This window comes from Hyperoodon ampullatus, assembly GCF_949752795.1.
Source record: "Hyperoodon ampullatus genome assembly, chromosome: X".
NCBI classification, from domain to species: Eukaryota; Metazoa; Chordata; class Mammalia; order Artiodactyla; family Ziphiidae; genus Hyperoodon; species Hyperoodon ampullatus.
The window spans coordinates 83365740-83392719 of record NC_136913.1 but is presented as its reverse complement, the minus strand read 5'-3'; the positions used below and the strand labels follow the sequence as shown (position 1 = coordinate 83392719).

The 26980-nt window shown below is 37.0% G+C and overlaps 1 protein-coding gene across 1 annotated transcript in view; it reads right to left on the bottom strand.

The window, feature by feature from the left end:
• The window catches only part of DIAPH2 (diaphanous related formin 2), a gene marked incomplete at its 5' end in the record, with an annotated part of 895530 nt that overhangs the window by 486856 nt on the left and 381694 nt on the right, over positions 1 to 26980 (bottom strand). Inside the window, 2 exons of the mRNA XM_079728322.1 lie at positions 8635 to 8729; positions 10549 to 10650. Coding sequence (XP_079584448.1) covers positions 8635 to 8729; positions 10549 to 10650 — 197 coding nt within the window. The remainder of the gene's footprint in view (positions 1 to 8634; positions 8730 to 10548; positions 10651 to 26980) is intronic.

Genomic DNA, 26980 nt, shown 5'->3' with positions numbered 1-26980 from the left:
TCTGTACCTTTTTCCATAGTGGCTGTACCAACTTACATTCCCTCCAACAGTGCACAAGAGTTCCCTTTTTTTCATATCCTCACCAGCATTATCTGTCTTTTTGATAACAGCCATTCTAACAGGTGCAAGGTGATATCTCATTGTAGTTTTGATTTGCATTTCCCTGATGATTAGTGATACTGAGCACCTTTTCATGTACAGGTTGGCCATTGGAATATCTTCTTTGGAAAATGTCTACTCAAGTCCTTTGCCCAATTTTTCTTGTAGTGTCCTTATCTGGCTTTAGTATCAGGGTAACGCTGACCTCAAAAAATGAGCTTGTGAGTGTTCCTTCCTCTTCAATTTTTTGGAAGTGTTTCAAAAGGATCGATGTTAATTCTTTTTTAAAGGTTTGGTAGAATTCACCAGTGAAACAGCCTGATCCCAGACTTCTCTTTGAGAGGTTTTTAAATACTGTTTCAATCTCCTTAGTCATTACTGATGTGTTCATATTTTCTACTTCTTCATGATTCATTCTTGGTAAGTTGTATGTCACTAGGAATTTATTCATTTCTTCAGTTAGTTGGTATCTGTTTATGGTAGTCTCTTATGATCTGTTGTATTTCTTTAACATAGGTTGCAATGTCTCCTCTTTCATTATGATTGTATTTATCTGAGTCTTCTCTCTTGTTTTCTTAGTCTAGCTAATGGTTTGTCAAATTTACCTTTTCAAAAAATTACCTCTTAGTTTCATTATCTTTTCTATTGTCTTGTACTCTCATTTATTTCTGCTCTAGTCTTTATTATTTCCTCCCTTCTACTAACTTTGGGATTAGTTTTTGCTTATTTTTCTATTTCCTTGAGGAGTAAAGTTAGGTTGTTTGAGATCTTTCTTTCTTCTTGATGTGTTTATCCCTATAAACTTGCCAGTTAGAATTGCTTATTTTTCCTCATCCAATAAGTTCTGGTATGTTGTGTTTCCATTTTGATTTGTCTCAAGGTATTTCTTTATTTCTTCTTTTTTCCTTCTTTGATCCATTAGTTGTTCAGGAGTGTTATGTTTAATTTTCATGTTTCTATGCATTTTCCACCTTTCCTCCTGTTATTGATTTCTAGTTCTATGTCACTGTGGTCAGAAAATATATGTGATACAATTTCAATCTTCTTAAATTTGCTATCTATTAACTATCATATGATCTATCTTGGAGAATGTTCCATGTGTACTTGAAAAGAATATGTAGTCTGCTGCTGTTGGATGAAATGTTCTGTATATGTCTGTTAGGTTCATTAAGTCGTAGTGTTGTTCAAATCCACTGTTTACTTATTGATTCTCTGTATGGATGGTGTATCCATTGTTTAAAGTGGGGTACTAAAGTCCCCATCTATTACTTTATTGTTGTTTATTTCTCCTTTTAGCCCTTGTTTTAGTTCTATTAGTATTTACTTTATATATTTAGATGTTCCAATGTTGGATGCCTAAATATTTACAATTGTTATATCTTCTTGATGAACTGACCACTCTGTCATTACATAATGACTGTCTTTGTCTGTTTTGACCATTTTTTTGCTTAATGTCTATTTTGTCTGTTATAAGTATCACAACCCTTGCTTTCTTTTGGTTACTATTTGCTTGAAGTGTCTTTTTCCATCCCTTCAATCTCAAGCTATGTGTGTACTTAAAGCTAAAGTGAGTCTCTTATAGACAGCATATGTCTTAATCTTGTTTTTATACATTCAGGCTATTCTATGTCTTCTGATTGGAGATTTTAATACTTGTATCTTTTAAAGTAATTTTTGATAGGTAGGAACTTGCTTTTGCCTTTTGTTAATTGTTTTCTGAATGTTTTGTTCCTTGCTTCTTCTAATGTTCTCATCCTTTGTGATTTGAGTACTTTTTGTGGCAGTATGTTTTGACTCCTTTATCATAATCTTTTGTGTATCTACTATAGGCTTTTCCTTGGTGGTTACCATGAGGCTTACATAAAATATATTTATAACATCCTAATTTAAACTGATAACAACTTAATTTCAATAGCATACTAAACTTTATAATTTTTACTTCTTGCCGCCCCTCACAGTTTAAATTATTTTAGGTTACAATTTACACTTTTTATAATGTGTACCTAATAACAGATTATTGAAGTTATGATTATTTTTAATACATTTGTTTTTTTAACTTTTAAACGAGTTGTAAGTGAATAATGCAACACCATTATAATATTAGAGAATCTGACTTTGGCTACATATTTACCATCACCAGTGAGTTTTACACATTCATATGTTTTTACAGTTTAAATTAGCATCTTTTCATGTTAGCATAAAAAACACCATTTAGTATTTCTAGTGATGATGAACTCCTTCAGCTGTGTTTGTTTGAGAAAATATTTATCTTTTCTTCATTTCTAAAGGAGAGCTTTTCTGGGTAGAGTGGTCTTGGTTGACAGGTGTTTTTTCTTTTTTTTTTTTTTTCTTTCAATATTTTGAATATATCATTCCACATTTTCCTGGCCTGTAATATTTCTTTTGAGAAATTCACTGATAGTCCTGTAGGCTTTCTTCATTCTTTTTCATTCTTTTTCCTTTTTCCTCCTATGACTGGATAATTTCAAATGGCCTACCTTCCAGGTCACTTGTCTCTCTTCTGCTTGATCAAGTGTGATATTGAATCTCTCTATTGAATTTTTCAGTTCAGTCATTGTATTACTCAGCTCTAGGATTTCTGTTTGTTTGTGTGTTTTTTTGATGGTCACTTTTCCTTTGTTCAACTTCTCATTTTGTTTATGCATTGTTTTCCCAATTTTGTTTAGTTGTCTTTCTGTGTACTCCTATAGTTCACTGAACTTCTTTAAGAGGATTATTCTTAATTATTTTTCAGAAAGTTCATAGATCTCCATTTCTTTAGGGTCAGTTATTGGAGTCCTATTAGTTTCCTTTGGTGGTGTCATTTTTACCTGATTCTTTGTGATTCTTGACTCCTTGCATTAGTATCTGTTTGCTATCACAGGGTAAGACCTTCACTCATCAGCCCAACCTGGGGTACTAGATGAGTCAGCTGGTAGCATTTTTTGGTAATTGGGGCTTGCTATTGGAGTCCCTAGTTGGATGACGCTATTGCTCAGTATCTGAGGTCAGAGGTGGTGCCACTGGTTGAGCTCCACTGTTGGCTGGAACCGCTGGCTGAGCTCCACATTCAAGCAGGGCTACTGCGTGGATGATCAGATTGAGTGGGGCTACTGACTGTGCTCTGTGGTCAGGTGGGGCCACTAACTGGGTTCTGTAATCACCTCTGGTCAGGCGAGGTGACAGGCTGTGTTCCCTGGTAGGGTGGTGCTACTGGTTGGCAAGTGGGCAGGGCTATGAATGGGCTTTGCAATTGCTCCTGGTCAGCTGAGGTCTCAGGCTGTGTTCCTTGAGTGAATGGCACTGCTGGCTGGACTATGTTCAGTTGGAGCTGCAGGCTGTGCTCTGTCATCAAGTAGGGCTTCAGGCTGTGCCCTAATGTTGCACAGGGCTGCAGGCTGGGCCTCACGACCTGGTAGGCTACTGGCTATGCTCTGACCAGGCTCTCTGGTGGTGAGGGACTTCCAACTGTATCCTGCAGTTGGGTGGGGCTAGGGACTGTGCTCTGTGGTCGGGCACGGTCACTGTCTATGGTCCCTTATCAGGTGAGGCAACAGGCTATGCTCCACAATTGGGCAGGGTAACTGTCTGGGTTCCCTGCTTGGGTGAGGCTGCAGGCCTGGACAAGGCTAGATGTTCAACAATCGGGCAGGGTCATAGATTGTACTCTGCTGTTGGGTGGGGTTATAGTCTAGACTCCGCGGCTTAGTGTTACTGTAGATTAGGCTCTGAGACTATCCATGGTCACTGTTCAAGCTTCCTGGTTATGTGGAGCCAAAGAGTATGCTTAACAGTTGGGCAAGGCTGCTTGCTTGGCTCTCTGACCAAGCAGGGCTATAGCATGGGCTCCACAGTGGCCTGGGTTCTTAGGCTAGGCTACTTGGACAGGTAAGACTAGAGGCTATGCTCAGCAGTTACACAGGGCTGCAAATCTGCTTTCCAGCCCAGGCAGGACAGCACAACAAGCTCCATGGCTAGCACAGCCCATTGACCAGGCACCCAAATCAGGCAGAACTGTCCACCAAACTCTCTAGCCAGATGGGGCCACCAGTTTGGCTCCAAAGATGGGCAGAGCCACTGGCTGGGATCTCTGCTTGGGCACTGCTACAAGCAGAAATATAGTCTGCCAAGATCTAAGTGTTGTTGCTGTAAGCCCCACCTCAACTCCTCCACCTCTATCTGATCTCCAGTGGTTGAGCCCCACAGATTCCCCCAGTTATCTCTATGCAGTGTGGCCCAAATGGTCCTTCTGGGAAGCGTCCTACAATGCTGGGGGAGCTAGACGTCCACCTAGGGCTCTCTTTTTCCAGTGGAGAAACTATAGGCCCAGGGGGCCCTCTTGGTGCAGTGCTGTGCCAGTCTGGGGAGGGGCAATGTGGTCAGAATGCAGCTGATCCTCTCACCCTTCTAATGTGGTACTTCTTAGTCTGCCATCTTGATTGGCAAACTTTTCTGTACTAGTTTCTATCCTCTTTGTTTTTGCCATGAACTCTGTAACACCAGCTTACGGATCCCTTCTCAGAATAAAGTAAAATACATAAAAATGCAAAAGAAACAAATTACATTGAAATAGTTATCAAGATATTTAAGAAAATAAATTGTGATATAATAATAGATGTGCTGCTTGATTAAAGCATTAAAAAATAATATCTAGTGGCAGCTTTAATAACTAGTGTAATTTTGAAGTAGTAATGACTGTAAACAATATTTCAAGATATCTGCCACAAATTTAATATGATAGGAAAACATTTATTATTTCTATTAGTGACAAAGTTAGAGGTACTGTTAATACTACTTTGGTCTGTTGCCTATATTGTTCATCAGATGAAATACTAAATATTAGTTAGCAGGTAAAGAAAATAAAGAGGCAGTATTTTTCACATCTAAGTTCAGGAGCCCCTGAATTCTCTCCATTGGTCTCCCAGGGGCCTTTGGACTCCTGGTTAAAAAACCCTGCTTTATACATATCTTTGTAATTATTCTGCAGCAATTTTATACTGCCTTCTATGTTAATCATCTTTTTTCTGCTTAGGCTTTGTGAATATGACCGTAATCTCCCTACCAACATGAATTTCCTCAGCATTTAAGAATCATTTGCATGCACTGATGTTCTAAAATAGAATATACTGTTATTTTCCCTTCAACACTTGAATCACTTTTTTAAAACTGCTAATTTTTTTTTTTTGTTCAATGTTCTATATGTAAATGTGCCTACAAATATTTCATTTTTACCACTGATGCCCTAAAAACACTGGTCTTAGAGTTTTCTCTCAATAGATCAAATTAAATTACACTAAAGCAGATTTTCAGAGCTGAAATAATAACTCGAAGAATCACCTAAATTTAGTACACATTATTTGGAACTCATAGTTGCATATATTAGAAGCTCCTCAACAATCTCAGGATATGGTGTACTTTTTAAGTGTTTCTATGTGTTCTTGTAAGTATTTTAGGACTTTTCAACTTCCTCCATATAGTGAACTTGGTTTCTAGCTTCAATTTAGATATTTTGAAATAAAGGAGACATTAATATTTTTATTAATAACCTTAAATTTGGGGCTCTCTTTTGCTGATTAAATTAACATTTGGGGGTTTGTTTTTGTTTTGTTTTGTTTTGTTAGTAAAGGATTTATCCTGCCAAATAACTAAAATCTATCAGTTGTCTGGCAGGAAAGAGCTTATTGACCCATACTAGGAGAGATAATACTGGTGTTAATTCAAGTCTCTGGGAAGCAATGTGTCCTTAATTGTTTTGTGTTGTTTTTGTTGTTATAAGGAGACAACCATGCCACATGAGCAACAAACTATGATTATGCATGGATGGAGTTTAGCACTGTAATCAAGTAGAACTTACAACAAAGTTAATCTGATGATACATATTTAATGCTATGCATTATCAATGTGCTACATGGTAATTAGTCATAAATGGTAAACAGCTCCTTTGAATGGCAAATTGATGTTACTTTCGCATCACTGAAGCAAACCCTTTCTAGGATGGGAGGGAGAAAGGCAGTGGTGACCTAGTCTTTTCTCTGGCCTGAGGGAAGCAGTCTCCTTTGGGTACTTGAAAATCAAATGACTGTTTCTACCCAGGACCTTCCTCCTTACTAGAAGATACTCAGACATTGGATTTGTCTGCATAAACGCAATATTAACTTTCATAACTCAGATGAGTTATTCACAATCTGTGCCTCATACCCAAGCAGCACAATTCCAATCATGCATACTATTAAATTACATGTTAAATTGTTTTCTCCTACAAGCAGAAGTAAGAAAATGAGTTTTGATTGAGCAGGGTAAGGAATGAGAAGAAAGTTTAGAGTATCTGGCATCGAGGAGGAAGGCAAGCCAGCTTGGAAGAAAGTCTTCAGTGGCCTGTTTTAAACAAAAGGAAAGCACAAAATTGTTGGGGCAATGGATGCAAGTGATAAAACACACAGAGATGTGAAAAAGAGAAAGATACAGGCTTAGAAAAGGGAATGGATGTCTAGAAAAGAGGAAGAGATGAGACAGAAAAAGGTTAACCCATCCCCAGCAAACAGGAAATGCATGGAAGCAATGGGTATAACACTCGCAGAAGGAACCTGGCAGGATCTACACTTTGTGGTTCTCCTTCACTCACCTTCTGAGATTTAGCATAATAATGTGATTTCACAAGCAGTCCTTTTGACTGCATAGTGGATATGATTAAACCAGCTGAATTCAATAATTTAGACATAATTGACTGCCTTCTCCAAATTGAAAGCAATTCCTTCCTCCCAACTGGACCAGGCAATTTAAAGAGAGAAACAAATATGTATCGTTTATGCTACAAAATCAAGTGAAACAGAAAAAAAAAAAATCCCACGTAATACATTTCTATACATACATTTTTAAAGCTTGTTGCATATTAGAGGGCCATTCATAAGTGAGACTCCTTCTGTTTCTTACATTCCATAAAGAGCTGAAAACATGACTTAAAAATAATAAATGTTTTTAATGTTACTGGTAAATAAATATCACAGTAGCATTCTGCATATTTACATTCTTTTTTATTTACTAAGGCACGTGAAGGAAAAGCTACAGTCTTAATGGGCAAAATAAATGCCTACGTTGATTAATTCTTCAAAATATGGTTCTCTTTTACTAAAATTTGATTATACAGAAAACACTAGAAAGCTTCAACTACTGAATAGGAGTCAGATGTTTGTTTGCCTTTTTGTACTTTAAAATGAAACTGTCCAACTGGATAAAAAGAGGGAGAACTAAGTCACATTTAGGCTTCTTAACTTGCTCATTCTGACTATTGTGCAAAGAATCATGGGACTAAGCCGGGCAGGACAAATGTGATCAGCTCTCCATTTCAACTCAGAGAACTCTGGACCTGGCTAGCTGGACAAAGAAAACACATTTTCCAAAAAACATTTCCACAAGGGAATTTCTTAGCACAGTGTAATTTTTGTTGAGGTTAATAAAGTTGTGTCATGATAATAAAGAGCCTACATAAACTCATTAACCCTTAGTCTTACAGGGTAAACTGTAATGCAAGCCTACACTACGCAATGGAGAAACTTCTATATAGACACAGCCTGCTCAAATGGCAGACACTGGTGCTCTGAGATTTAGAGACAGTCTAAGGGAGGTATAACAAAATTGTTACAGCATAAACTACTCAATCTTCTTAAAATCAAAGCAAGCCACGTGGCTCAAAAACAAACAACAAAAAACCTGCAATGACTATGCCCATCCATGAAATATCTTGCAGTTCTTCCTTCCAAAAATTAAACCAGACAGGGTCAAACATATGAAGAATTCTAAGAATTAGATCTAATAGAGTGCTTTATTCTACCAAGCAGTTTATTTGGTGTAATCCTCACAGTGACCTAGTAATGTCAGATGAGAAGATAGGGCTTTAGCAAACTGACATAGTTTGCCCATAGGAGGCAGAATAATAGAATAAAAAGAGCAATGGCTTTAGAGTCTTGATAGGCTTTGTTCTGAGTCTCAGCTCTACTACTCTGCCACTTACCAGCTAGGTGACAGCGGGCAATCTCTCTAAGCCTCAGTTTCCTGATGTGTAAATGAGGATAATAGTACTTATCTCATAGGACTGTTGCAAGATTCAATGAGATAAAATATATAAAGAGCACAATCCCCAGCACGTTAAGTGCTTAACAAGGGATAACTTTACCATTCACCCATTGATCCTGAGGAAGCTATTTTAACCTCTTGGCCTGTACACTTTTACGTCCATACAATGGTAATAACAATATCTACTTAAAAGTGTCATTGTAATGATGAAATAGATGCAATTTTATGTACAGAGGATGATGCGTCTACATGTGCACAGACAAATTTAAAAGGACACATATCTAATAAATGGCAGACACATACCTAGAACCTAGATTGTCTGAGTCCTCTTACTGTCCACACAGCTAGATATTCCTAATTCTATTATCCAAACATAGAAGAACATTTTCACACAACTCCATTGAAAGGACAGCAATCTAGAAATATCTGTGAAAATGAAATTCAAAAGCAAAATATGCAAGTTACCTGAATTAAGGCCTCACTCAACATGTCTTCATTAACCTCCAGAATGATGTTTTTTATATCTTCATATGGCATACGATACGATCCTAGGAAGATAGCTAAAATAAAAATTGATTTTATTAAAAAGAGAGCAGCATCACAATTTTAAAGTCCTAATAAATACCTGATTCCCACTTCATAGACTCAAAATATGAAATTCCTGTCACTAATATTACTCTACAGAATTATGAATAAACAAAAGTAGCTTCCATTTGATGGACTATACTACTCATCTAGGCAAAATGGCCTATTAGCTCAGGGTCTAATGTTTACAGTTCATGCGTATTTATATACAAGATAAAACTACTAACAGCACTGATGACTACATGCTTATGCATTTTAGATGAAGCTAATACAAAATAACCCATGAAAAGTTAGAAATTTTATCTCAAGTAAGCCTTTTAATTCAACATAGAATTTACTGTGGAGATTGTCAGATGCATCCAATACAGCACTTCTCGAGAATGACAATAAAGTAACCCGATACTAAGAAAACCATATCAATCTACTTTGCAGTTCTCCCACATAACAAAAAATTAAAGTGTCTGAATCCTCGATGTTCTCTGTATCCCTGATGACATTCATGAGGTATGCTATTAGTTGCTTTTATGCTGAATCAACGATTTCCCTTGTCAACTTTTTCTTAAATGGATATATATTATGCCACATGGGAATAATTCAACAAATTATACCTAGAAAAGCTCACACTGACTCAGAAAGCATTGTTCAACAATACATTCCACTTTAACCTCCACTGAACATACTTTTTAAAGAACATACATGTGTTCTTATCACCAGAACATAAATATATTCCTAAGAATTTTTTTTTTTCATGGAGAGGTCTATATGCCTTCACTGGTACCTAAAGAAAAAGCATCCTCCCCTGTCCAGGCAAACATAAACACCAAATGAGACCTCCATAATCCAAATAAATAATGTTGACAGATATCAACTAGCAATTAAGATCATACTATGTTTTTTTTTTTAAAGTACTGAACATCCACTTTATAAAAAAAAAAGGACTGTCAGGTAAGCAACGTACACAGGCAAAACAGCTATTAGGAGACTGCTTTTCTGACAACAACATTCCTACTGACACAAGAATGAGATTGACGAGTTGTTTATTTTAATCTGATTCTCTATAGCACACTCCTTCACAAAATAAACTCCCAAGATATTTCTCTGCATTTTTAGAAATGCTTGATGTGCTGAAATTTTTCATACATAGTGTTTTAGTATCCTCAGAATATAAACACAGCATACTGTGGTGACACACACACACACACAAATGCTGAATTTAATACAGAGTGGAGACTATGTCAAGAAAAACTTAGGACCTGTGTAAATGAAGATGGGTTTAACTGTCCAGCTACTTTAGGAAAAGCGTATTTAATGGTTGACTGCTTTGTTAAAGGCTTTAAGGTTCACTAACCAGTTTTAAAGTACAGTGGTTAACAACTAGCTCACATCACAATTCCTTCAAATATAAAGCAAATAGTAGTAAAAGGATTTGCCCAATGTGACTAGTGAATACTCTAAAACTAACACTCCCAGGCCTAGGCAGAAGGAAAAAAAATATAACACTCTTTTCAACTCTGCCTTTCCTCTCACTGTGGCCTCTAACAATGTTAAATGATCAGTACTTTCCAAAGCTTTATTATTCATAAATTTCACCTGGCCTAGCCAAGGCTAAATTATGGTAGTCTCTATTGTGGCTGAATGCCAAAAGGCAGCCTAAATCATGTTTACACAGAATTTTGTTCCTAGTAGGCGCTAAATATACCTGTTCAAAGAAGTTATAACTTTGTTTTAAATACATCCAACAACCCCTCACCACCACCATCACCACCACTCCCTACTGAGAAAATAATCACATACAAAGATTCTGGGCTGTTTTGGGATCCAAAATTCTCAACTCTTTCACTTTCTTCTTTGTAGGCAGCGTCTTCTTTTCTTCAAAAGCTTCTGCATTCTTTTGAACTGAAACAAAAATGTTGATTCATAAATAATAACAGTGCTAATCCAAATACACAGAATCACATTAGTAAGGCATATTAACTACATTAATAAAGCTCATGCCCAAATCAATAAACGGGTTTATTTCATTAGTTCAAGGAAGAGGATAAACATAAAAATATAGACCTGTTTAGAGGCTTCCCTACAAATTAAATATCAGCACTTAAGCAGAAAAGATAAGCCAAATAGAACCAAAAATCAATTGCTGCTTCTTACCTAATGTGCAGCATTAATTACTCCTTAACCAGGTTCCTACAGCAGTAATAGAATTAAATATATAGTAAAATCTCCCTAATTTGGACTAGTTGAGGAAAAAGGCAGATGTGCATTTATCCTAAAATATGCAGGTCTTTAATTCAGTGAAATTGCTTTAAAGATATCTAAGGTAACTTTAACTGCTAAACAGGTTGCCATATAAAAACTCCTGCTGAGACTGTTTTGAAGAATAGACATGAAACATTGGCAAGTTAGACAACAGTTAGCACCTATTTGCATACCCATAATTAATAAACCTCAAAGACATGGTCTTTTCAGTAAGTTCCCTTTGTCTCCCTCACCATTTTTCAGTGCTCTTTGCTTTCTTTGAATGAAAGATTTATTTATGCTATATTCAGAAGGTAACCCTTGAGTTCCAAACAGTTAAAATGTCCTGAAACCGTGAGGAGTGACAGTGTCAAGGAGGGGCTTTAGACCCCCATCACTTCCACCAGCCCTCCCTCCAAACAAGCCATCCCCCAAACCAAAGTGAAAAACAACATCCTGTCTGCTAAGAAAATGAAGATTTATGTCAAATCCCTAAACCCCTCCTACACAGAAATTCTACAGCTACCACTATATTCCTGTGTTGGCAGTTTACCTCTTCTAATATAAAAACAAGGTTGCAGGTAATGGGAAAAAATATGAGAAAAGTAAAGCCAACATTTTTCAGTCAAGTAGAATGATATGCTCTTGGCCCCAAACTCTTGCTGCTAAATTTCATCACTAAATCACATGGCCATCATCATGCTGTTTCTTTATTACTTTTAAAAAATATAATGTCATTTTGAGGCAATCAATATTTATCTGATCTTTGTTAAGGAGATCACAAATGAGTTACTGATCTTCTTGAGAGGAAAAGTAACCCACGACCACAGTAGATTTTTTTGCTAAGCTATGTGTTCACAGATGTGAGCATCTGGAAAACTTTCTAGAAGGCATCAAAATATTGTGGGTCCATTAAGACACCCCCCCTTTGTTTTACTGGTGCAAAATATATGAAAATTAAATGAACTTACTATAAAATTCACAGGAAAAAAATAATTACCTGAATAAGTAAATTCCTAACAGTGCTAAGCTCTACAAGTATGACCAATCTAAAGTGATGGAGAGTCCAATCAGGCTAGGTAATTACACTTGACAATCACGATCATATGGGAGTGCCAAGTAGTTTGCCATGTTTACACAAGATAAGAGAGTTATTGGTCAACTGGAAGAAAAATGCCTTTTAAGATATTCTTTTAAAACCATCACAAGTGTTCCCCCAAAGAATCTAAGACTACAGTGTCTCTCCTATAAAATAATCAGCATTTTAATTTATCCTAATTTTCAAGCCACTCCCAGCTTAACACAACTCTATATAAAGAAATAACAGTCCAAGAGTCAGTCCTTTTGTCAATAAAAATTTATCTGAATTTTACTGAAATTACTTCTAGTATCATTCAGAAATGTGTCCTAGTCAAACAGATTAGTCAAGAAAACTGTCCTAATCTTTCAATATGCCTTAAATCCCACTATGGGAGACTAATTAACAAAGTACATATACAATGAAAATGCTATAGTATGAAAGACATATTAAGATTATCCTTCAAACTAACAGATTCCTGACTAACCCAGGCATATATAATGCTCATTTTGTATGACTTCATATTTTTGCTTTTTTTAAAAAGTATATTTCAACCTCTCCCCTTTTCACATGAACAGACTGTTTAAAATTAAGATTAGATCTCTTAAATATCTTGAGTTCACAGTTTTGTTTTTTTGAATCCTAGCATATTTTCCTTGTATTATACAATTTGGTTTTATCTTGGGTTCAAGGAATGGTAAGAATTCCATGAGTGGGCACTGCTGTTCTGAGAATCATTAGAGCAAAGCTAGTTTAAAATAACTCCTTAACTAGACAGGCTTTCAGAAACAATAATATTTTCACCAGGATCAGTAGATATTGACCAGTGGCTATTATCACCTTTGGCTTTCTTGTCTTTAAAAGCATTCCTTAGCTATCACAACCACAGGCTCAGATAAATATAGAATTTGAAGAGACGCAATGATATATGAAACTTAACTATATAGTATTGAAGCTTTCCTATATTAAAAAGTTCCTGCTTTCATAATGACTAGAAAATGCCACTTGTCCTAAGATGCTTTTATTTCATATATGTTTCTAATACTTACAAAACTTAAATATTCCATAACTTAATTTAAAAAATGGATAATCCCATAACTCGATTAAAACTCAAATAGATATCTCTCCAAGGAAGACATATGGAATGGCCAACAGGCTTATGAAAAGATGTTCAACATTGCTAATCACAAAGGAAATGCAAATCAAAACCATAATGAGATATCACCTCACACCTGTTAAGATGGCTATTATTTAAAAAAAAAGATAAGTGCTGGTGAGAATATTGAGAAATTGGAACCCTTGTACACTATTTGTAGGAATGTAAAATGGTACAGCAACTAGGGCCAGTAGGAAAAACAGTATGGAGATTCCTCAAATAATTAAAATAGAACTACCATACAATCCATCAATCCCACTTCTGGGTATATATCCAAAAGAATTGAAATTCAATTCTTGAAGAGTTATCTGTGTGCCTATGTTTACTGCAGCATTATTCACAATAGCCAAGATATGGAAACAATCTAAATGTCCATCAAAGGATGAATGAATAAAGAAAGTGTGGTATATACATATAATGGAATATTATTTAGCTTTCAAAAAGAAGGAAATCCTCTGAATAGCCAAAGCAATCTTGAGAAAGAAAAACGGAGCTGGAGGAATCAGGCTTCCAGACTTCAGATTATACTACAAAGCTACAGTAATCAAGACTGTATGGTACTGCCACAAAAACAGAAATATAGACCAGTGGAACAGGATAGAAAGCCCAGAGATAAACCCACACACCTATGGCCACCTAGTCTATGACAAAGGAGGCAAGAATATGCAATGGAAAAAAGACAGCCTCTTCAATAAATGGTGTTGGGAACACTGGATAGCTACATGTAAAAGAATGAAATTAGAACACTCCCTAACACCATACACAAAAATAAACTCAAAATGGATTAAAGAGCTAAATGTAAGGCCAGACACCATCAAACTCTTAGAGGAAAACATAGGCAGAACACTCTTTGACATAAATTGCAGCAAGATCTTTTTTGACCCACCTCCTAGAGTAATGAAAATAAAAACAAAAATAAACAAATGGGACCTAATGAAGCTTAAAAGCTTTTGCCCAGCAAAGGAAACCATAAACAAGAAAAAAGACAACCCTCAGAATGGGAGAAAATATTTGCAAACAAAGTAATGGACAAAGGATTAATCTCCAAAATATACAAGCAGCTCACGTAGCTCAATATCAAAAAAACAAACAGCCCAATCAAAAAATTTGTGGAAGACCTAAATAGACATTTCTCCAAAGAAGACATACAGATGGCCAGCAAACACATGAAAAGATGCTCAACATCACTAATTATTAGAGAAATACAAATCAAAACTACGAGGTATCACTTCACACTGGTCAGAATGGCCATCATCAAAAAAAAAATCTACAAACAATAAATGCTGGAGAAGGTGTGGAGAAAAGAGAACCATCTTGCACTGTTGGTGGGAATGTAAATTGATACAGCCACTGTGGAGAACAGTATGGAGGTTCCTTGAAAACCTGAAAATAGAACTACCATATGACCCAGCAACCCCACAGCTGGGCATATACCCAGAGAAAACCATAATTCAAAAAGATACATGCACCCCAATGTTCACTGCAGCACTATGTACAATAGCCAAGACATGGAAGCAACTTAAATGTCCATCAACAGAGGAATAGATAAAGAAGATGTGGTACATATATACAATGGAATGTAACTCAGCTATAAAAAGGAATGAAATTGAGTCATTTGTAGAGATGTGGATGGACCTGGAGACTGTCATACAGAGTGAAGTAAGTCAGAAAGAGAAAAACAAATATCGTATATTAATGCATATATGTGCAACTAGAAAAATGGTATAGATGATCTTATTTGAAAAGAAAAAATAGAGACACAGATGTAGAGAAAAAACATAGAGAACAAATGTATGGATACCAAGGGGGAAGGAGAGCGGGATGAATTGGGAGATTGGGATTGACATATATACACTACTTTTTTTCTTTGGCTGCATTGCATCTTAGTTGTGCAACATGGGATCTTTCATTGTAGTACATGGGCTCTTCATTGCAGTGCGTGGGCTTCAGAGCATGCAGGGTCAGTAGTTGTGGCGTGTGGGCTCTCCAGTTGTGGGGCACGGGTTCCGGAGTGTGTGGGCTCTGTGGTTGTGGTGTGCAGGCTCCAGAGCATGTGGGCTCTGTAGCTGTGGCACAAGGGCTCTCTAGTTGTGGCGCACAGGCTTAGTAGTTGCAGCATGTGGGCTTTGTTGCCCCATGGCATGTGGGATCCTAGTTCCCCTACCAGGGATCGAACCCACATCCCCCACATTGGGAGGTGGATTCTTAACCACTGGACCACCAGGGAAGTCCCTGACATATATACACTATTGATACTATGTATAAAATAGATAACTAATGAGACCCTACTATATAGCTCAGGGAACTCTACTCAATGCTCTGTGGTGACCTAAATGGGAAGGAAATCCAAAAAAGAGGGGATATATGTATACATATAGCTGATTCACTTTGCTGTACAGTAGAAGCTAACACAACATTGTAAAGCAACTATACTCCAATAAAAATTAGTTTAAAAAAAAAGAAAGAAAATCACCATCCCAGAGTACACAGAAAAATAAATAAATAAATACAGAAGGAAATCCTGCCATATGCAACAACATGGATGAACCTGGAGAACATTATGCTAAGTGAAATAAGCAATTCACAAAAGGGAAAATACTGCAATGATTACACTTATATGAGGCATCTAAAATGTCACACTCATAGAAACAGTGTAGAATCGTGGCTGCCAGGATCTGGAGGGAGAGGGATATGGGGCATTACTGTTCAGTGTGTTATACAAGTTAAATAAGTTCTACAGATCTATGGTAAAACACTGAGCCTTACAGTTAACAATACTGTATTGTGCACTTAAAATTTTGTTAAGGGGGTATCTCTCATGTTAAATGTGTTTATAACAACAAAAAAATAAAACTTAAATTTATTTTAAAACAAAGTAAATTATAGTGATTCGATAATTATTTCAAATTACTTGAATGAGACTAGAGATGTTTTTTAATTCTCAATACAAAAACTTCAAAAATTGATTTTAGCATCAACGGCCCTATGATCCTCAGGTTCACAATGAGGCCTCCAGTCATATGTGATCTCTCCCTGTACAAATGAAAACCCATACAGCCACTGGGCTTAAAACCGATGGATTAAATTAATTTGTGTGCTTAAATTGGCAATGCTAATCGACTGAATAATGATGAAACATTATAAAATACTGTCTGTAGGAAGATAATGATGTAAAAATAAAGACATTTGTATTATTATTAAAGATATTTTAACATCAAGATACTAATTATCTAAGATAAAATGCCCACTGAGTATTCTTATATTTCCTGTAATACATGGATTTTTACATGCAGTTGTACTATAAATTTATTCCTTTACAGCTGAGGGATGATCATCAGCATAAGTAAAGTAAACATGGTTACATTCTTTCCCCAATCTAATTTAGGCAATGTTCAGGAATCCCCTATTAATTTCCACTATCCCTGTGGATACACAGAACATGTGTCAAGATGTTTGTAATTTGTAGCAAATATTAAGATAATATAAATGGGTAACACTGAATGATTTACATGGTGATAACTGCCATAAATCATAATAAAATTTTTATAACTAACTTATCTCAAAATTCCTGTGAGAAAGATTGATTCCTAAAGTCGGCATCAATACTATTCATTCATTTACTCATTCATCCAGCAAATACTTGTTGAACACCTACTATGCGTTAGCCTAGCATGAACATATAATGGTACACAAGACTTAAATGTCTACTCACATGTCTTTAGTAAGTGGTCATAGAAAAATTACTAATTGTGGAAGTATCTCCAAATGGTATATAACAATTATAATTTCCTTATCCATAATAATATAGCTTGAACGAATACCTGCACAGCACTCAGCAAATCTCCCTTTTGTTATTGGAAGGCATAGCTCCATATTAGATAATATTGTTATCTTCAAATCAGCATCAACTGATGTGTTACATCATAGAATAAGGAATATATGAGAACTTTCCTGGTTGTCCAATGGTAAAGAATCCGCCTTCCAATGAAGGGGACACAGGTTCAATCCTGGTCGGGGAACTAAGATCCCACATGCCACGGGTCAACTAAGGCCATGTGCTGCAACTACAGAGCTCGAGCGCCTCAACCAGAGAGGCTGCGTGCCTCAAACTACAGATCCCATGCGCCCTGGAGCCTGTGCACCACAACTAGAGAGAGAAAACCCACACGCTACAACTAGAGAGAAGCCTGCATGACAGAACGAAAAAATAATGATCCTGCATGCCTCAACGAAGATCCCATGTGCTGCAACTAAGACCCAACGCAGCCAAAAAAATAAATAAAATAAAATAAAATAAATATTTTTTAAAAGAAGGAATATATGGAAAAGTAAAATATGACACTTCCTATTAAGTGCACTATATACAAAGCCAGGGTAAATAAAGCTAATAATAGTAGTGTTCCAAGCCACACTGAAAATTTGTATAGCTTCATACATACATATATGCATGTATATTCAACAAGTAATGCCCAACTGTCATTTCAGATATATCATACAAATAAAATAATTGTGATGTCCTGACATATGTACATATTTTGTTCACCTGCATACAATTCCAGAAGTGATTCTAACTATATGGAAATAACTTTTCATGTATTAGTTGAAACAGCTGTTATTTTAGCTTCAATTAACAATTGGTAAAATGAGTGCAACTATGACAATGGCAGGAAGGGAAAATCTACTATGATTTCTGTATGATAGCTGCAGCGATTTTTTCATTTAATTGTTAGCTTCCACTCTCTTCAAATCATCTTTATCTTTGCATTTCTGGAAATATTAAATAAACACAACTGAAAAATGCACAAAGGCTTATACACGTATATATACATATATATACACACACGTATATATACATGTATATGTATCTGCATACACACTAAAGAGGTAAGTGTACTAATGATAATAACTAAAACAATAATAATAGTGGTAGTAGTACTAGAAGTAGTAGTAGCTACAACCACAAACATCACAACCCCCACCAAAATCAACTTTTATTAAATATCTGCTCTGTGTCTGGAACTAACTAATTTAATTTTTATATCACCTTATATGATAGGTATTACCATTGTCATTTTACAAAGGAGGAAACTAAGGAAGAAAAAAATTGAGTCATTTGCCCAAGGTCGTATAGCAAGTAATAAAAGGATGCTCAACCTCATCAGTAAATCAGGGAAATGCAAATGAAAACAACCAAGGAAACACCATTTCACACTCATCAAATCGGAAATCACAAAAAAAGTCTCACAATACCAAGTATGGATGAGAAGGTGGAGAAATAAGGATTTGATTGTGCCAACAGCAATAAAAATCAGGACAACCTTAAAATAAGCATTTATTAATGCCAAATATATTTAAGGTCTGCTTACCCTGAGTATACCCCAATCCTTCCACTTACACGTCAAACGATCAAGGAGACAAGGATGTTCACTGTAGATATGTTTATAACAGTACAAAAATTGGAAACAACCCACATGCCAGGGGTTATGAAATGGGTAAATAAATTGTGGTATATTAATATAATGGAATACAACCCAGCATTTACAGTGACAGTGCTACAACTAAATATTTCAACAAGAAGAGATCCCAAATACAATGCTGAATGGAAAAATAAAAGTGGTGGAAAATGGTGAATGCAGTATATTAGCATTCATCTAAATTAAAAATAAAACACAGACTAATCTGTATTATTTGTAGATGAGTATATATATATACGTACACACACACACACACACACACACACACACACATATATATATATATATATATATATATATATACAGAAAAAGTATAAAAACATAGAATAGATACTCAGGAGATTAATGACGGTGTCTGTCTTGGAGGAGGAAAGTGATACTAGAATAAGTAGAACCCTTAAAACCTCAACTTTATCTCTAATGTTTTATTTCTTACAAAGCAAAGATCTGTAGTAAATAAGACTAAATGTTATTAGCATTTGTTCATTCTGGGAGGCTGCTGCATGGATGTTTGCTATATCAGCCTGTGCAAAGTACCTTTTTTTCAACATAAAAGTAAAAATATGGCTAGATTGATACTTAAATATGTCCATCCTTTTTTACAGTTCACAGACTGTTAGTTAGCCTCAGCAATCCCAAGTACCAAGTGTAAGCAGGAATCAGAAACAATAGAGGAGAGAATGATTAAAAAAAAAAAATACTGGTCAAGATTAGTCAGTTTGGAAAGCAAGCACGATTTTGTTTTCAATTGTCTGTGAATCCATTTTGTGAGGAATAACACATTTGTTTACAAAACCTTGGGAGGAAAGGCTGATGCAATATGTACTGGGAAATTGCTTCTGTCTCCTCTTACAAGAGCCGCATATTGCAGCTGTGAAGCTTCCCCTCTCCACATTGCCTACAGCTGTGCACTGACTACAGCATCCCACAGAAAGGTAGATTTCATCCTGACACCTGCAGAGTACCTGAAGCCATAGGAATGGCATTACCAGGAGTGTTCTCGAAGTTTAGAGCACATTGCACAAGACTAATGGTTCTAATGGTGGGAATCACACACACATACTCTGTAATGATTTCCTAATTAAGGAGCAAATCTTACTGGTTGTATTTTAGACAAGAACCCCCCAAATCAGGCAGCACATGTTACTGCAAATTAACATCTGCATAACTAATATACTTGTACACCTGTTCATTAAACCAATTCCTGAACACTGCTAAATGTCACCAGAACACTATGTTTAACAACGTGCATAGCTAATGTATATCTTCAATTGGGCCTCAATAGCTAAGCAGGTAATGGATATTTTAGGAAGGACAAATAAAGTTAGCTTAGAGGTTTTAGGGAGAGTTTCCCTCATTTGAAATGATCATTTAAATGCCAAAACTCAAGTATGGTTTTTACCTCAACCTCATACTTGATAAATGAGGTGGTGGGAGTTCTTCCTGTTAACCTTTACTCTCTGTGAGTACCTGACTCAAGCTCTAGTTAATCCCTTTACCTGCAGCTTGGCTCTGGCTTTGCTACGTAGGGACTAATGTTTTTCTGGCCATCCCATACACTCAGAGGACCTCCTGTTCTGTCAAATTTCCTAATTTCTTGTCACAAATCAATAAGTCCAGCAAGAAACCCCAAACAAAGAGGAGTATTGAGAAAACATCAGGGTTGGAATTACGATGCTAAAACCCAGTGCCACTGGGCTAATAGGGCATTTCTTGTTGAGAATACAGTTTGGGCATTCATCATATCCAGGTTTTTCTTTCTTGATGTGGTCCATCTCAGACTGGTACAAGTCCTGCACACAATTCAGTTTAATGCAGAAGGTAATTAACCTTGTTGAGCAAAAGTGAGCAAAATAACACACTGAGAGAGTTGGAGCCAGGGCCTCAACTTGACAATGTAGGATTTTTCAGTCTGGGTTTCAAGTGTACCTGAGCATGTCTAGAAGAACGTCAGTGTTCTAGATCCCACCAGGGACTTATTAAAATGACAGAAACTGGGAGACTATGTATCCTAAAAAGAAACTTCTAATCTCCTGGATATTTCCACTTGGTTGCCCAATAATTGTCTCTAATTTAGCACATCCCAAACCAAACTCCTTGTCTGACTCCCAAACCTGCCTTAGTCTTTTTCTCGACAAATGGCAACTTAATTCCAATTGTTCAAGCAAAAAAAAGTTGGAATCATCACTGACTCTTTTCTTTCACAGGCCACATCCCACTCTTCAGCAAATCCAGCATTTGATAACTTCTGATCACCTCCACTTCCTACCCAAGGGTTTCAAGCCACCGTAACTTCTAGCCTAGGTTATTGCAGTAAACTGATTAGCTGTCTCCATCCTATCTTTGCCCTTCTTCACTATATCCTGTCAATTCATTTTATTCCACTGTTCAGAAACCCCCTATGGTTTTCTGTCTCATTCAGAGTAAAAACCAAAGTCTTTACAGTAGCCTAGAATGCCTTGCTTTGTTTTTTATTAAATTTAATGTTTTTATTTTATATTGGAATATAGTTGATTTACAATGTTGTGTTAGTATCAGGTGTACAGCAAAGTGATTCAGTTAAACATATACACAGATCCATTCTTTTTCAGATTCTTTTCCCACATAATTTATTACAGAATATTGAGTAGAGTTCCCTGTGCTATACAGTAGGTCTTGTTGATTATCTACTTTATATATAGTAGTGTCTATATGTTAATCCCAAACTCTTACTTTATCCCCCACCCCACATTTCCCCTTTGGTAACCATAAGCTAGAAGGCCTTACTTACTTACTTTATTTATTTATTTATTTATTTATTTATTTTTGCAGTACACGGGCCTCTCACTGTTGTGGCCTCTCCCGTTGCGGAGCACAGGCTCCGGACACGCAGGCTCAGCGGCCATGGCTCACGGGCCCAGCCACTCCGCGGCATGTGGGATCTTCCCAGACCGGGGCACGAACCCGTCTCCCCTGCATCGGCAGGCGGACTCTCAACCACTGTGCCACCAGGGAAGCCCAGAAGGCCTTACTTTATATTCCATGTCCTCTCCGTAGCTACTGTGACCTCAGCTCCTACTACTTTCCTCTCATTCTTTCTCCTCCAGCCACACTATCTTCCTTGCTGTTTTTCAAATATACCAGACCAACTCCCACAGCAGAGCCTTTGCACTCAAGGTTATATCATCCCCAGATCTTCCCCCACTTCTTTCAGATCTTTGGTCAATGTCACTTTCTCATAGAGGTCTTTCCTGATGATGTGCTTCAAAATCATAACTCCTCCCTCTTGGCACTCCTTTCCCCCTTTGCCTGCTTCATTTTTCTCCATAGCAGTTATCACCAACTGACATAATACATGTCTTCTTTATTTATTGTCTGCTCCTTCCACTTTGATGTCAGCTCCATTTAAGAAAGGTATCTGTGACTGTTTTGTGCACTGTTACATGCTAGCACCTAAATCTGTGCCTGGAAAAGAACAGGCCCTCCAATTATTTCACAATTTATCCATATATATATTTTTTGGAATAATTCATATATATTCACATTTGTGCACAATGATTTATGTCTAAGATTATGTATTCCAGTATTGTTACTAGCAAAAAATTACAAATGTTCATCAATTGGAGACAGATTCAATAAACTATGGTACACTGGGCATTGTTTGGGTTTTTTTTTTTTTTTTGGTTTTTTTGGCCGCACCACGCAGCATGTGGGATCCTAGTTCCTGGACCGGGGATCGAACCTATGCCCCCTGCAGTGGAAGCACGGAGTCCTAACCACTGGACGGCTGGGGAAATCACTGGGCATTGTTTTTAATAGCAAAAGGTTTGAAATGATCCAAAAACTCATCAGTAGAAGACTGCCTGATTAAACCATCGTGTGTTCCACTCAACGGACTACTCTGCTGCTATATCCATGACCAAGGAAGCTCTTTATGGAATGATCTTCACAAATATCGTTATTTGAAACAAACAAGGTATACAAGACTGTACAGCACATGCTACCATTTATGGGGAAAACAGAGGAACGAATATTGATATGTATTTGCCGGAATATACGTAAATGTTCCCGGGAAGATTTACAAGACATTTATTACATTAGTTACTTCTAGGGAAGCAACTTAGGTAGCTGGAGGAACTGATTTCTGTGTAACTTATGAAGAACTAGAGTGAGAGGCTTAGAGATTATATCAGGGACCCAAGGACTCAGAGAAGTCACCAGATTTTTAAAAAATGGTTGTGCGGACTGGAGGAATATACTCATAAGAGGCATAGGATTGATGAGGAAGCCCAAACCAAAGAACATTAGCTGACGAAGTGTGATCACCGCCACCCCCACAGACTCCTGGAATGAACCAAGAGAACCTTTGAAAAGCAGTTGAGGCAAATTCTAGGAGTTGTGTAAGTGGCAGTCCCGGATAGGGCTAGATAGTAAATATTTCAGGCTTTGCAGGTCATACAGTTTTTGTTGCAATTCTATTCAACTCTCCCATTGTCTCCTAAAGGCAGCCATAGACAATGAGTAACAAACAAGCATGGTGGCTTTCAAATAACACCTATGTGTTTACAAAACTAGGTGGCAGTCCGGATTTGCCTTCTGTAGTTTACCAACCCTTGACATAATAAGTGCTCAGTAAGTATCTAGTCCCTCATCCCCTTCCTTTTGTAACTGAGGTCAACTTATTCTTGCTTCAACTTTTGAAAATGTGAGTAAATGTTCAACCTCTTCCCTGCAAAATAGCACCTAGAAGTGCCTTACTGTAACTGTTGATTGATAATTCTGTTTCTCAAATAGCGTTCACGTAATCAAACACATTTATACTCCTGATGTTTTCTTAAATGTGTCAACTCTATGGGAATCAATGATTTAATCCCAGACCATAACTGTCTCTTATTTATTCTCTGTATATTCTCATATGATTTCATCATATGTCTACAAGTAAAATGACCATAAAAACAAATCAGCCTTAATAAAATTATGAAATTAGCTTCTACCATCCCATCAATATCTGGGTAGAATGAGAGCTCATAAGGAGCTAAAATGTTTGGTAATGTTTCACTTGGGATACACTGGTTTATGAAAAGATGAAAATCCGAGTTCTATAAAAAAACACACATAAATCAGAACTTTGAATTTCATATAATACAGTTCTCTTACTTTATGTACATAAAAATATTACTAAGTATCTCAATTTGGTTTGTTACTGGCTGAGCTCAATGGGAAACAACCACAGTTACATCGTCTCTGTTTTCCCCTTTCGGATTCCAACTGGTTTCAATTTTATCTTTCAGCAGTAATTTTCTTTAGTTCAGAAACCACATCAGTGTATTTTGTTGAAGGCAATCGAAGCATTAGAAAAATTTTGAGAGGGTAGGAGAGGGGGTATCTGAACTTTTCATTTCTTTTTTTTTTAAGTCAAGTTTGGTTTGTTGGTGACTTTCTATTTCAAAGTAGTAAGCAATATGTTAGATTACTCTGGAAATGTTGGAAAGACATGTTCAGAACAAAATTTGAATAAGCTTAGAGTTATCCTATTCTTAAGACAAACAGATTCATAACCCTCTTCTATCCCTACCTATCATCCTGTTATACTATCAAGAATGTCGAATGCTTGACCCCATCTTCTTGTCCTTCCCTACTCTCTCAGCTACTTATAATCTGGATTGGAACACACCCATAACTACAGAATCAAAATGCCAAGATCTCTGTACGTAGGGCCTCAGGACCTGTATCTCTTAACGACTCCCCAGGTAATTCTGGACGTCAACAAGGTTTGGAACAACTGCTCTCTGGCATATAATACAACACTCTGTAATAGCTCAATAATCCCCAAATTGAAAACTGCAAATATCATCAACGGTAATCTATGGAAGTCCTGTTTGTAATTTCTTCTACAGCTCAGAATCTAACACTGAAGGCAACACTTGCTCAACAGCTGGGTACACAGTAGTGACAACTGAGGAGATTTTAAAAGAAAGCTAATGATTCTCATGGCACACTCTTTACTTTTATTTTTATTTTTTTCAGCCACGCCACGCGGCATGTGGGATCTTAGTTCCCCGACCAGGGATAGAACCCGCACCCCCTGTACTGAAAGCATGGAGTCTTAACCACTGGACTGCCAGGGAAGTCCCTAGTTTTAAATCAATTATCAACTAGATATATTCCCTGAGAGCAAGGATCTTGCCACATGTTCCTTGCTATAATCTATCACTCTAAGTACATAGAAGTACATAGAAGTTTTAAGAGTAAATAAGAATGCATTTCGGGCTTCCCTGGTGGCGCAGTGGTTGAGAGTCTGCCTGCCGATGCAGGGGACACGGGTTCGTGCCCCAGTTCGGGAAGATCCCACATGCTTCAGAGCGGCTGTCCCGTGAGCCATGGCCGCTGAGCCTGTGAGTCCGGAGCCGGTGCTCCGCAACGGGAGAGGACACAACAGTGAGAGGCCCGCGTACCGCAAAAAAAAAGAGAAAAAAAAGAAAAAAGAATGCATTTTGTACATTAATTTAAAATGTGTATATACATAATATATTAATAGATGATACTAAAATTAATATTAGATACCAGGGCCTCCCTTCCCTTTTATAGATGCAGTTATCACCATGCTAGAAGAGAAAGGAAAAAAACAATGGTTTGTTGTTGAAAGGAAAGTGGAAGATAGTTGAAGACAGATTCATCGTTGTTTGATGTAAACACGCTCCTTTTTTATCACGTCACTGAGAACAACCAGAGCAGGTAAGGCTTGGAATATGCAAAATAGGGAGACTTAAAATATTTTATTCCATGAAAACTAGAGTTTTCAAGAAAGGGAAAATTCAGTCTAACCAAAATCCACAGTTGAGCTCAACAAAATGATACCGAAGCAAGCACACTGGAGCTTGGTTTCATTGCTTTTGCTCACCAGGTAGCCATTTTCAAGATTGTATGCCTTAGACCAATAGATCTCAAGAACCAAACTCTAGTGAAAGTACATAATCCCTAAAGAAAATGCTCTACTTTATGCCAAGGTCAACTTCAGTTATGTTCCTAGCTAGTAGCATGTTGATATCACCTATAAACAATGAGAATAATGATAACCTGAGTTCAGCATGTAAGCTATTCATCAAAATAAATTAAATCAACTTCTATGAAATCTAGTCCATAGATGCACTCAGTTTAATATTGAGGCATTGATAGCCATAACTGGCGTCTATGTGTGAGTGTGCACATCACTAAATAGATCATAGTTAGGTGACTTCTGTTTAACAATGAGCTTCCATGAGGTACTTTATTCTACTAAATGCCAGAAACAGTTTGGGTTGTAAGCTTTTAAGAACTTAAAAAAAGTTGTTGGATAAGGGTCCAGCTATAAGAAACTCTGTCTCCTGTGACAACTATGTTTTAATAATACAATATTCAGTGCTGTAGAGCATTTTTAACATAACTATAAAAGATACAGTATAAAACAAGAACATAAGCCTAATAGTTTATTGTAGAATAATTGGTAATTGCCTTCTGTGTACCTTTTATTAGTTTTTGAGCCTAAGAGGTAGATAATAGAGGTTCCTGTATTGTTTATAGAGGCATATATAAGATAAAAACAATGTTTAAGATTAAATACTAAATCTCAGAGCAAAGCAAAACTCAGTGTATCAATACATTGCATCCTCACTGCACTGCCTCCCAAATTCTCTGAAATCTGTAGAATTCAGATACAGCTATCACCATATAAAGTCAAACACATCTCATAAAGATTAGAATGAAATCTACATTGTGTAAAAAAAAAAAAAACCTCAGAAATCCCTTGTATTGAAGGTTTTACCTGAAATGTAAAAGAGAAAGTAATAACCCAGGTAAGAAGCAGCTCCTAATAGTCACAGACAGCAAATAAATTTGACTGCATGAGGACAGCAACCTGCTGACTCTTTTTCCTAGCAAACTATTTCAAACCTGCTGTGCTCGCCATTAGGCTGGCCTTTACTTCACCCCAGCCACTTCAGTCTCATCACTGCGGGGGCTCATTGTGGCATTACTCATGGTTGCCACCAAAGTGTGCCTCTGCTTTCAGCCTGGGATACTTTGAATGCGAACTTAAGCACTGGTCATAACTACAGAGAGGGAGCAGGAAGTCAATACATAAAATTTGGAACAGAGGTGTCATAAAGAAATATAATCAGTGACTTCCCTGATCATGCAGTGGTAAAGAATCCACCTGCCGATGTAGGGGACACGGGTTCGAGCCCTGGTCCGGGAAGATCCCACATGCCGCAGAGCAACTAAGCCCGTGTGCCACAGCTACTGAGCCTGTGCTCTAGAGCCTGCAAG